This window comes from Myxocyprinus asiaticus, chromosome 14, assembly GCF_019703515.2.
Source record: "Myxocyprinus asiaticus isolate MX2 ecotype Aquarium Trade chromosome 14, UBuf_Myxa_2, whole genome shotgun sequence".
NCBI classification, from domain to species: domain Eukaryota; kingdom Metazoa; phylum Chordata; class Actinopteri; order Cypriniformes; family Catostomidae; genus Myxocyprinus; species Myxocyprinus asiaticus.
Window position 1 is genome coordinate 5,514,211 of NC_059357.1, and position 12,877 is coordinate 5,527,087.

General features: G+C 37.1%; 1 protein-coding gene across 1 annotated transcript; it reads right to left on the bottom strand.

Moving 5' to 3' along the window:
- Positions 1–347: 347 nt before the first annotated feature.
- On the bottom strand, positions 348–1,451 carry nog5 (noggin 5). The gene has a single exon (XM_051716439.1). The coding sequence runs from the start codon at positions 1,176–1,178 to the stop codon at positions 543–545; it is 636 nt and encodes a 211-aa protein (XP_051572399.1). The 5' UTR covers positions 1,179–1,451; the 3' UTR covers positions 348–542.
- Between the last annotated feature and the right edge of the window lie 11,426 nt (positions 1,452–12,877).

Consider the following 12,877-nt stretch of genomic DNA (forward strand, 5'->3'; position numbering starts at 1 on the left):
TTCATGATTCCATGGTTTAAAGTCAATATACATATTTTTCCTAAATCAAAATAAAGAAATTAAAGAGGTTTAAGCCCATTTTAGGACCTTTTTTGCGCTGTCACATTATTGTCATTAAAGCACATTTTGCTCCTAATTCTTATTTTAATAACTGTAATGCAATAATAATAATAATAGTAATCTCGTTATTGTAATTTGAAGACAATAATTTTAAATACAAATATTATTAGGATATTAATAAAGTTCTAATACTACCTGTTGTACTGCCTTCATGCCAATTTAAATAAAAAAGAAAGTCATTCACTCAATATATATATATATATACTTGTATCACAGTAATAAGAATTTAATAACAATCATCTCTGAGAAAAGTAGGGATTACAAAACCTCAATAGTGATGAAAATAAAATCACGCAAGAAATCTTATTGGTACTAAAATATGCTTAATTTTCTTCATGTATGATAGAATTTCTTTCTTTTGGATTTCGTGAGATTTACTTTTTCTTTTCTTTTTTTTTAAATACCATAAGCCATCCAAAACTTTAGCACGCGCACCCGCACTGTGAAATCACCGGGTAGTGCGCGCGTATCCACGCGCAACGCTTGAGCGCGCGAGAGCTGTGGCAGTGCCACCGGAGGAGCGCGACGCTCACCGACTCCACCGGTCTGCAAAACATCCCCTCCGGTAGCGAACACGAGCGTTCGTTCGAGCAATGTCCCTCTTTGACGTATCGCGGCCAGAAACGGACGCCCAGATCTTTCCACACCGACAGCACTGGGCACCGGGTGTACGCCCACAACCACCGCCGAACCCTGCTAAGCGTCTTCGGTCCCGCTTTGAGCTCCACGAGATCAAGCTCCAGAAATTCACGAGGCACCGGTCCGGAGAGACTGATCTCGTCCTCTCGCGTGATTTCGGTCCCGTTACCCCGCGTCACCGGTGGACCGATGGAGGAGTAGAGGGGGTCAAACCCGCTGCCGAGTTTCCGCCGAAGCAACCGTGGCGCCAAATCCCTTTCCCCCGGTTCGAACGCCGGGTCGGGGTCCTCGTGTAGGTCCGGAATTGGCAGGTGGTCGCTTGGCGAAGGGCGCATGCGTAGCTGACGCTGCTGACGTAGCGCGTGGTGAACAGTGATTGACAGGCAGAGCATGAGCGCACGAGACACCTTCATTTCCATTCACGTCAATAAAAAGTTCTTCTAAAGCGAACGTTAGTGTTGTTAACAGAAGAAACTTAAGTTTATTGACGTGTCCTTTTGCGTAAATTACTGTGTAAAAAGTTTGCAAGTATATTTGCAAGAAAAGAGCTTGTGAGGAGCAAAAACAGTGTCCTATTTCCCATAAATTACATTCCACGGACGGTTAACTAACTCCCCAGTAAGACCAGCTCCTTGAGAGATGGTTTGCGTGGTTCGGCAGCTCGTTTTGTCTTACTCTTGTTTGCCCCCGAGGGCTCGAGCTCATGCCGTCACCCATTACCACTCCAACACCTCACGTAAACTGGTCTTACATAAGGGGAATTTAGGTTAATTAATAACACTGTTACAAATGTTTTGTGTAGTCAAATACATAGATTTTCAAGTTAAACATTTCACAGATTTTGCGGGTCAATTTGACCCATTTCTATTTTTGAGTTTACTGAAATACTGGTTAACCTATGTTGTTCCATAGAATATTTATCAGAGACGAGCCACTTCTGTTAAAATGAATGGGAGAAATTGGAACGCCCAACGGTCAACGGATGTAGAAAGGAAGTCCCGCCTTACAGGTAAAATAGCCAATCTCCTTTTAGATACTGACATCGCCTGTCAATCAACTCGACAACGCGCATGCGCATTAGTTATACAAGCCGAGCAATTTTCGTTTTTTAAACATAATCTGAGGTAAAGAAGCACAATTTATGATACCAGTGTTGTCAGATTTTACTGCCGATTTGAAATATGTTCTTTGATCGTAAAGTTGACCAACCGTTTAGGTGATTTCAGTCTTTTCTCATTCAAGTAGAAAGTAGCTGCACTGTCTTGACTGGAAACAGCCTACCGGGAGCGTTCCAAAGATGGCCGACAGTTTTCCTCACACCCAAAAATAATGAAAATTCTTTGATCATTTACTCACCCTCATGCCATTCCAGATGTGTATGACTTTTGTTCTTCAGCAGAACACAAACGAAGATGTTTAGAAGAATATCTCAGCTCTGTAGGTCCATACAATGCAAGTGAATGGTGGACAAAACTTTGAAGCTCCAAAAATCACATGAAGGCAGCATAAAAGTAATCCATAAGAGGGATGCAAACTCATGGGGGGCAAAAAGAGGTGAGACATTCACTGGTCCACGAACATGTTAGCTAAAATCACCAATTCCAGCTATTTTAATGATTCGAGTATTGCAAATTAACTGCACAATTGTGCAGAATTGGCTGCAAAAATAATGGGTATTTTGGTGTTGCTTGCTTCTGCTTAACAAATTTGTTCAGTTTTATGTACTGATTAGTTTAGTGACCACTTCTAGAGATGCCACTAAGTGGCTAAATGAGCATCCTATGTGCTATGACTGAGTCATTGAATCAGTTTGAGTCGTTCATGACCGAAATCTACCAAGAGACTTTATAATGTGTGAGCATTATAAGAACAAGGCAGATTTATCCACATTTTCCTTTAGTTTGTGAATGGCCGAGCATGACTTCTCATCCAAAAAGACAACAGTAATACTCTAATAAAAAAGTAATGAGTTTCAATAAGTCCTTAACTTCTACTTGATTAAAATTTGCATGTCTACAAATCTACTGACTTTATTAGAATGTTTAAGCATATATTTCTACAGTTTTTAAACTGTTTAGCATGCATTTTATCAGAAAAGACAACAATAATAGGCTATAATAATTATTATGAGTTTCAATAATGTCCTTTCGTCACGCGCCTTTCACATGACTTGTGTCGGGGCGTCAACGCTCGCTCAGCATCAAGCGGCGCTTTGCCCAATATGATAAAGCTTCACGAAGGGACGATTTTACAAGTTTGCCATGCAAGAAAGCAGAAGAGGTGCACAATAATAAACATTGAAAACATATATTTAGAAGAGACCGTTGCTTTAATTGCAGAAAGTAATAGGAGGTCTTAGCTTTTTGTTGGTGAATGTAATTACTGTAATCAATAAGAACGCGATTTGCTGTAGCTGTAATCAGTCACGCAGGAGACCAATCCCCAGAATGTGAACGTGAAAATGGAGATTTATAGTAAAAAAAAGACTTAAATATTGTTTTGTTTCTCACCAACACCTATTCTATCGCTTCTAAAGACCTGGATTTAACTACTGGAGTCGTATGGATTACTTTTATGCTGCCGTTATATGCTTTTTGGAGCTTCAAAGTTCTGTCCACCATTCACTTGCATTGTATGGACCTACAGAGCTGAGATATTCTTCTAAAAATCTTCGATTGTGTTCATCAGCAGAAAGAAAGTCTTACACATCTGGGATGGCATGAGGGTGAGTAAATGATGAGTGAATTTGAATTTTTGTGTGAACTGTCCCTTTAAGGCCATGAACATGCATACAAAGTGTGGACACACTGATGTGTTGTGGAATGTGCGTACATCATTTCTATTATGATTATGATCTACTTTCATGTTTGAAGGCAGTTGCACAGACCCAAAACGTAAAAACTTCTTTGGAATATGTTGTTATGTTGGTTTCTCACTGTCCTGTGAAGGTAAATAAGAGCATATACACTTCTTGTCAGTACTGCAAAAGACTTTGTCAGACACAGATGGTAAAATGAGCTCTCATTGGCATTTTTGAGCTATCTGAAATACTAATTAACCTATATTTTCCTCCTTGAAATGTTGTGATTTTCCTCATTAACATGGTCATGAACATGCATGCAAAGTTTAAACATCCTAATGTGTTGTGGAAAGTCTGTATATACAGCTGAAGTCAGAAGATTACATACACCTTAGCCAAATACATTTAAACTCAGTTTTTCACAATTCCTGACATTTAATCGTAGAAAACATTCCCTGTCTTAGGTCAGTTAGGATCACTACTTTATTTTAAGAATGTGAAATGTCAGAATAATAGTAGAGAGAATGATTTATTTCAGCTTTTATTTCTTTCATCACATTCCCAGTGGGTCAGAAGTTTACATACACTTTGTTAGTATTTGGTAGCATTGCCTTGAAATTGTTTAACTTAGGTGAAATGTTTTGGGTAGCCTTCCACAAGCTTCTCACAATAAGTTGCTGATATTTTGGCCCATTCCTCCAGACAGAACTGGTGTAACTGAGTCAGGTTTGTAGGCCTCCTTGCTCACACACGCTTTTTCAGTTCTGCCCACAAATTTTATATCAGATTGAGGTCAGGGCTTTGTGATGGCCACTCCAATACCTTGACTTTGTAGTCCTTAAGCCATTTTGCCCCAACTTTGGAGGTATGCTTGGGGTCATTGTCCAACTGGAAGACCCATTTGTGACCGAGCTTTAACTTCCTGGCTGATGTCTTGAGATGTTGCTTCAATATATCCATATAATTTTCCTTCCTCATGATGTGATCTATTTTGTGAAGTGCACCAGTCCCTCCTGCAGCAAAGCACCCCCACAACATGATGCTGCCACCCACATGCTTCACGGTTGGGATGGTGTTCTTCGGTTTGCAAGCCCCACACTTTTTCCTCCAAACATAACGATGGTCATTATGGCCAAACAGTTCAATTTTTGTTTCATCAGACCAGAGGACATTTCTCCAAAAAGTAAGATCTTTGTCCCCATGTGCACACGCAAACTGTATTCTGGCTTTTTTATGGTGATTTTGGAGCATTGGCTTCTTCCTTGCTGAGCAGCCTTTATGGTTATTTCAATATAGGACTCGTTTTACTGTGGATATAGATACTTGTCTACCTGTTTCCTCCAGCATCTTCACAAGGTCCTTTGCTGTTGTTCTGGGATAGATTTGCACTTTTCGCACCAAACTACGTTTATCTCTACGAGACAGAATGCGTGGTCCCATGGTGTTTATACTTGCATACTATTGTTTGTACAGATGAACGTGGTACCTTCAGGCATTTGGAAATTTCTCCCAAGGATGAATCAGACTTGTGGAGGTCCACGTTTTATTTTTCTGAGGTCTTGGCTGATTTATTTTGATTTTCCCATGATGTCAAGCAAAGAGGCACTGAGTTTGAAGGTAGGCCTTAAAATACATCCACAGGTACACCTCCAATTCAGTACACCTCCTATCAGAAGCTAATTAGCTAATTGTCTAAAGGCTTGACATCATTTTCTGGAATTTTCCAAGCTGCTTAAAGGCACAGTTAACTTAGTTTATGTAAATTTCTGACCCACTGGAATTGTGATGTAGTCAATTAAAAGTGAAACAATCTGTCTGTAAATAATGTTGGAAAAATTACTCGTGTCATGCACAAAGTAGATATCCTAAATGCCAAAACTATAGTTTGCTAATTTGAAATCTGTGGAGTGGTTAAAAAAAATTAGTTTTATCATATGTTCTTTTATTGAATTTAATTTAATTTATTTAATATTTAAAAACAAATTGTTTTATCTGTTACAAGTCATAAAATTACATGTTTTCTGTTTTAACCTGGTTCATTGCTGTTTTTAATTGTATTTAAACTGTTTGAGTCAATTTGTCTTTAACATAACATACAAAATTTTGTTTCCAACATAATGAGGATTAAATATAGTTTAAATCTTTCATCTTTTTTCAGTCTCTGACAGACCACAATAAATGTTTTCTGTCTTACCTGATTCTTCACTGTTTTTCATAGTGTGATTTTTGGTGACTTGCATTGTAACCAATTAGGGTCAATTTGACCGCTATTAGGATGATGTACCCATTTTTTAACATGATACGAGGGTTAAAATGATCAAATATACTGTAAAAAAAAAAATTCTGTAAAACTGACTGTAAAATACCGACATCTGTGCACTGAAAATTTTTTTAGTGTGAGTTTACAGTAAATTCCTGGCTACTAGTTGCATGACTTTCACAGTATATTTTACAGTAGTATTTCTACAATAAATTGTGTTCTTAAACACAATTGCACCAACTGGGAGGAATTTAATTAGAAATAAATAAGATAAGGTCCCGTGGAGGATAATACCCATGATTTTCTGGACTTATAGCACAGAAATATCTTAGATTCACTTCAGTCAGCTTTGGACACGGACATTTTGGGACACTAATAAAAGTTTTGAATGTTTACATTTCTGCGGATTTGTGGTGACACAAAAAAAATTATATAATACACATAAAAAAATCATAAAACACACAAAAAATACAAACAAAAACATACAATAAAAAGGACAATTTTCTTGTGTGGAGATGATTGATGTCTTCATGGTTGTGTGTAAAATGTGTACGTGACACAGTGTTTGTCATCTGCGGCCTTCAAGTTGACACTTTGTCACACATTGAATGAATGACGCATTTTTTCACTTTAAATTAATCAATTAGCTCACTTCTCAACCTCTGACCTATAACGAGCAATGACTTTATGCCTTAAGGATCTACGTCACTGACACCCCCTTAAAACGTGCACACACACACCCATACACACATGTACAAACACAATACACACCTCACCCACGCTTTTATAAAAAATAATAAATCAAATCATCAGGCCAAGCATGCAGGTCAACCAGAAGTGAGGTGATGCTTAATTTCTCATAATTCATTATGAATCTGTACTCTGTGGAATTATTCATCCCTTTTTAAACATATTTCTGTTACTATCGCATTTCTGTTCAGTTAAGTCTTCTAACACCATGTCTTCTAAAACATACAATAGTTGTCTATGAGAAATCTCCATTTTTTAATTAATTTATTAAATAATTAAGTGTCAATTAAAACTGATCTGTGACTGTTGAATTATTTCGTAATTCAAAGTACATTTTTAGATACATTTTCTCATTTATTATAACCATTGTTGTAGATTTGGGGGAGGAACCCCATTGCTGTGAAGAGGATAATTTGTCCCTCCCAATCATGCATCTGTCCTTTTTTTTAATATACATATATCAATGCTGAAAATAATTCAGTATGAGATACCTTGTAATTACGTAACTGTGAGTCTGCCATAATCAGACAAAAAACTGAAGTCCAACGAGTGTCACGCAATCCCCCTCTAGCGTAGATGGCGGTGTCACGTGGTACATTTTAGTTTTCTCAGCGCAGACCAGGATGGGCAAATCACAGTCGTTTATTATTACTGAATGAGGCATTTTAAAAATTCTTTTATAAATATTGCTGAGGCGGATTTCCATTCACAGGTACGAATCCTTGCAATTATCAATTTTTATTAAAAAATAACTATTCAATATAAAATGTCTCTAAAGGGATATAACACTTTCTGAGATTTAAAAGTGGATGCATGGAGGATTTGGCTTTCAGAGCGTCAAGCGCCCCCTGCAGGAATAAAACTTTGTGTCTCACAAGACACACTCAGTGGCTGACAACATGTGCAATTTCGGTCTGTAGGTCTGTTAACTATGGAGGACCTGGACTGCCAAAATACAAAATAAATAAATAAACCTTTTAAGAAATGTTAAAAATTCAAAAAAAATTATGTATATATATATATATATATATATATATATATATATATATATATATATATATATATATATATATATATAAATGTTAAAATGTGACATAAATGAGTATTTATTACTTATTTATTTCCTTATTTATGTATTATTGTATATATTTCCACATGAATGTACTTCGACATGTATTTATTTCCTGATTGATTTTTTCTACATTTATATATTTCCATATTTATTTATTTATACATTAATTTATTTCCATATTTATTTATTTATACATTTATTTATTTGTTATGACGGTACCACCATAGGATGTCTATGGCGCTGCCGCGTTATGCTATTTTATGCTTGGCTCGTAGTCTCTCTTGGTAGAAGGGTTCTGGCGCTGTGGCGTGTGCATCAGTGTAGTGACTCCGGGCGGACGCATTACAAAGGTTCTGCCCGTCACACCAGTGTTTATGCTGTATTAACGGTAAATGCATTAATCGCGATTAAGAAAAATTAGCGCGTTAAACTTTATTAATTAATTGCATGCGTTAACGCATATTATCTAAAATAATAGCATATTACATAATAACATAACTTATTATCTAAAAGTCATTAAATGTTGTATTTACAAAGTTATATTGACATACATCATCAAAGGATTTTGTAGGATTTTTGCTCAGGCAGTGAATATAGTACTCATTAAAAGTTTTATTAGCCAATGGAATCGCTATGACGTCAGATGCGGAGCCATTTTCACTGGCGGACTCATTTGATTACGACACTGGCCCTGAATGAAGGCAAGCTTCTATCGCCAACATCTGCCCGTTTGCATAAAATTGGATACTGGATCATTTCACGTGCACGCGCTGCTTTTTGTCATATCAAAGTGTCTGTTATCAGATTTGTTGAAGTTGAGTTTCTGTAAACAATAAACAATTTATAATATATAAATAAACAATGTAAAAATTATTAAATGTAGAAAAAAATAAATTAATAAATAAATACATGTGGAAATTAGAGCTGTCGGAATGAATGCGTTATCGCATGCAATTAATGAAAAAAGTTTAACGCGCTAATTTTTCTTAATCGCGATTAACGCATTTACCATTAATACAGCATAAACACTGGTGCGAATGGCAGAACCTTTGTAATGTGTCCACCCGGAGTCATTACACTGATGCACACGCCACAGCGCCAGAACCCTTCTACCAAGGAAAGCCTACGAGCCACGCATAAAATAGCATAACGCGGCGGTGCCATAGACATTCTATGGCGGTACCGTCATAACATGCTAGTTGACGTTACGCTCTCCCCAATGATAGAGCTGTGGAGGTTGTTATCTCAGTAAATAAAAGAACCTCTGACAGTACTTCCCTGTCAGTAATAAAGTGATTAGACCTCTTAACACCATTTGATGTACAAAACAAGCACAGATGGGACTTGTGATAGAAATCAAGTATTTTTCAGCCTATGTAAGGCATGTTTTAATTAACACAGAACACCAAATCTAAACGATCACCAAAATGCAGAATGAGACGTCTTTGTGTACAAGCGCTTTAATGTGGAGTTCAAAGCTGCGCTTGATGCAAATCATGAATGCAGCTTCACGATTGCTGTAATAAAGTGGAAAGCCACAGTCTATCAGCAGATTAATATTGTGAAGAGAGTTTAAGATAGTTAATTCCCATTGCAATGAATATGCAACCTATGTGGGGACTAGTTCTTTTAATTAGTCAAACTCCCACTTAGACTTTGGGAAATGTTTAATATTACTTGAATTGGTGATGTTTTAGTGCATTTCTATGTTTATATTGTGGAAAGCTTTGTTTAGAAAATGTTAATAAAGCATTATATTGCTACATATTGTTTTCTTTTCTTTCCTAAGATGGACATAAATTAATTTTGACAAGAAAAGAAGTATATTTACTGTCAAATTTCAGCACTTTTAAAATTTGCGATTAACAAAACAAATTATGCGATTAATTTAATCGACTGACAGCACTAGTGGAAATACATTAATATGGAAATAAATAAATATAATAATACGTATATAAGGAAATACATGTATAAATACTCATTTATGTCCGATTTTAACATTTATTGATTTATTTATTTATATGTATACTTTTTTCCTTTTTTACATTTCTTTAAAGTTATAATTATTTATTTTTTTATTAAAAAAAATTTTTTTGGTAGTCCTGGTCCTCCATAGTTACACACACAATACTTTAGTATGAATTTAGAAAACATGAAATATGTCACATATATCATATATGGAGTCAGTGAAGATGTTAAAGGCGTCCATAGAAATGATTGGTTGTTTTTTTTTTAGGGTGAGGAAAATAGACAGGCATTTCAGATGAGCAGGAAAGAATTGTAATTTTCTGAAAGGGTTAATGTTTTTTATTATAACTAGATTGACAGGCGATGTTTACTAACTCATCAACAACCATATGTAGTCACATGCAGTATGTAGAGTTTATGCTGCCTTAGCTGCTTCAAGAATCTTTTTAGGATTCATCATACACATACATATACATACTGCATACTGTATAAAATTAACCTCATCTTATTACCACCTGTTTAAAGTAGGCTAAATTAATAATATTATAAAATATTCACTCCCGTACATGCTATTAACATACCATCTTCAACTACCTCAAATATTCTCTTTTAATAAAGAAAGTTTGATCTCTGTTTATCTTAATGTGTGGTGTTGTGAATGTGAGAGCCATGCTGTCTGACACATAATTTTAGAGCATTTCAGGGAAATTAATGTGTGTGTTTTGCCCTACAGGGCTGTTCCCAACCGTAATGACGCAGGTGTGAGGGGTTTGTAACCAAGGGTAAAGCCGGCAACTCAGATCTGTCCTTTAATATTAGTGGGTGTGAAAAACCATACGCAGCTAAATTACACACACAGTGTGGGTGAGATACAGTAACCTGTGCTTGACTTGATTAGTGTCAATGGATAACACACACAAACACAACTGAATGCAAGACACTGTTGTCAAGTTGAATAATTTTCTACTTTTGGACAGAGCCGGAACTAGGATGTGATATTTGGTGGGGCACTTGTATGTTTAGAAGGGGCAATGTTGATCGTTTCGCCATCAGGGGGGGCAGAGTGCCCCTTGATCGTTACACTGTCAGTCAGGGTGGGGGCATCAGAAGTTTCTAGGGGGCTCGAGGCAAATACAGGGGGGCAATGACTACAAATATAACATTTATGACAGTTTTCCCATTTTTATGTAATGAAGCTACAAAGAGGCAAATTGTGTGCCTGTGGTCTCATTATTTTTGTTAAAAAAATTTAAATTCAGATTTTTAACTAAAACCACTATTATTTAATGCTAGCCCTTTAAAGGCATGGTTCACCTAAAAATGGAAATTCTCATAATTTACTCACCCTCATGCCATCCCAGATATGTATGACTTTCTTTCTTCTGCAGAACACAAATGAAGGTTTTTAGAAGAATATTTCAGTCAACAGGGCCCAAAACTTTGAAGTTCCAAAAATCACATAAAGGCAGCATAAAAGTAATCCATAAGACTCCAGTGGTTAAATCCATGTCTTCAGAAGAGATCTGATAAGTGTGGGAGAGAAACAGATAATTTGTTTTTTTACTATAAATCTCCACTTTCACTTTCCTAAGCGTTCTTCTCTCCTAAGAGTTCTTCTTTTTGGCGATTTGTTTTCTTCATGTATATCACCACCTACTGGTCAGGGAGGAGATAAATCTGTTACATATCACTTCTTAAGACATGGATTTAACCACTGGGGTTGTATGGATTACTTTTATGCTGCATTTATGTGCTTTTTGAGCTTCAAAGTTCTGACCCTGTTGACCTGCATTGTATGGACCTACAGAGCTGAAATATTCTTATAAAAATCTTTGTGTTCAGCAGAAGAAAAGAAAGTCGTACACATCTGGGATGGCAAGATGTGTATGATGATGAGAGAATTTTCATTTTTGGGTGAACTATCCCTTTAACATGTCAGTCTGCGCTCAGCAAAGTGGAATAAAAAGTTAATTGTGTTACCAATTTAATTATCTTATATTGCCACTTTGTCTCAACCCTATCACAAATCTACTTGCACCCACATATTTTTAACACCATGTTTCATTGAAGTAAATAGAATTTATAATGTATAATATACTGAATAGGCTTTTTCATATTATTGTTACAATATTCATAAATGTAGTAAATTACTCAACCCCGTCATAGGCTGACAGTGAAGAAATGTGACAGTGTTGTGTGTGACAGGGTTATGTTTTTTTGTTTTTGGTTTTTGGTTGTTGCTCAAAATGGTCACTGTTCCGGGCCATATTTATATGGATTAAAATATAATTTTGAAAAGCACTGATATAATATCTTAATTTCATGTGACAGGGTTAAGTTGTTGAGCTTGACTGTCATGTTTATTCTGTTAGTTCATGTATTGTCTTTTATTTTGAAAGTTTAGTTCCTGTTTCATGTCATGTGGTTCCCTTGTCATGTGATTTCATGTTTTCCATCCATGTTCATGTGTCTTGTTTTCATTGGTTTATTGTTTGATTATCTTGTTATCAGTTCTGTCTGTTCATTGGTTCCCTCATCTTTGTTTTACCCCTTGTCCATGTATTTAAGCCCTCATGTTTACCATTGTCCTTTTGTCAAGTCAAGTCAAGTCAAGTCAAGTCTAGTCTAGTCTAGTCTAGTCTAGTCTAGTCTAGTCTGTTATGGTTTGGATTCACGTTTTGGCGATCACTTATGTAAATAAACTGCACTTGGGTTCATCTTTACTTCATTGTCTTCATCATCGTCATTGCCAGTGCCAGCAACCAACGTTACAGAATACCTGAACTACACAATATGAACCTAGCGGTCCAACTCCTATGCCTACATCAAGGGAGTTGTCCCCTAGAGGATTATGTGGAGGACTTCTGCACTCTGGCCTGCCGGGTGGACTTTAATGAAATAGCCCTCATGGTCGACGAGCCGGAGTCCCACGTCATGGTCGATGAGCCGGAGTCCCACATCATGGTCGACGAGCCAAGCCTGAGCCTGCTCCATGCCATGTCACAGCCACGCCTGAGTCTGCTCCCCTGAGCCTGCTCCATGCCACGTCACAGCCACGCCATGTCATAACCACATCTGAGCTATTGGACATGGAGATGGTTCCCACCCTTGTACCCACCCTTAGTTCTCCTTATCAGGCAAGGGGAACTTTCGACCCTCCAACCCTGCCTAGACCCTCCGAGCCCTGGACTCCGCCTTTGCCTGTCGATCCCTCGACATCACCTCAGCTCTACGTTCCCTCGGCTCCACTGCGGTCCTTCAGCTTGTT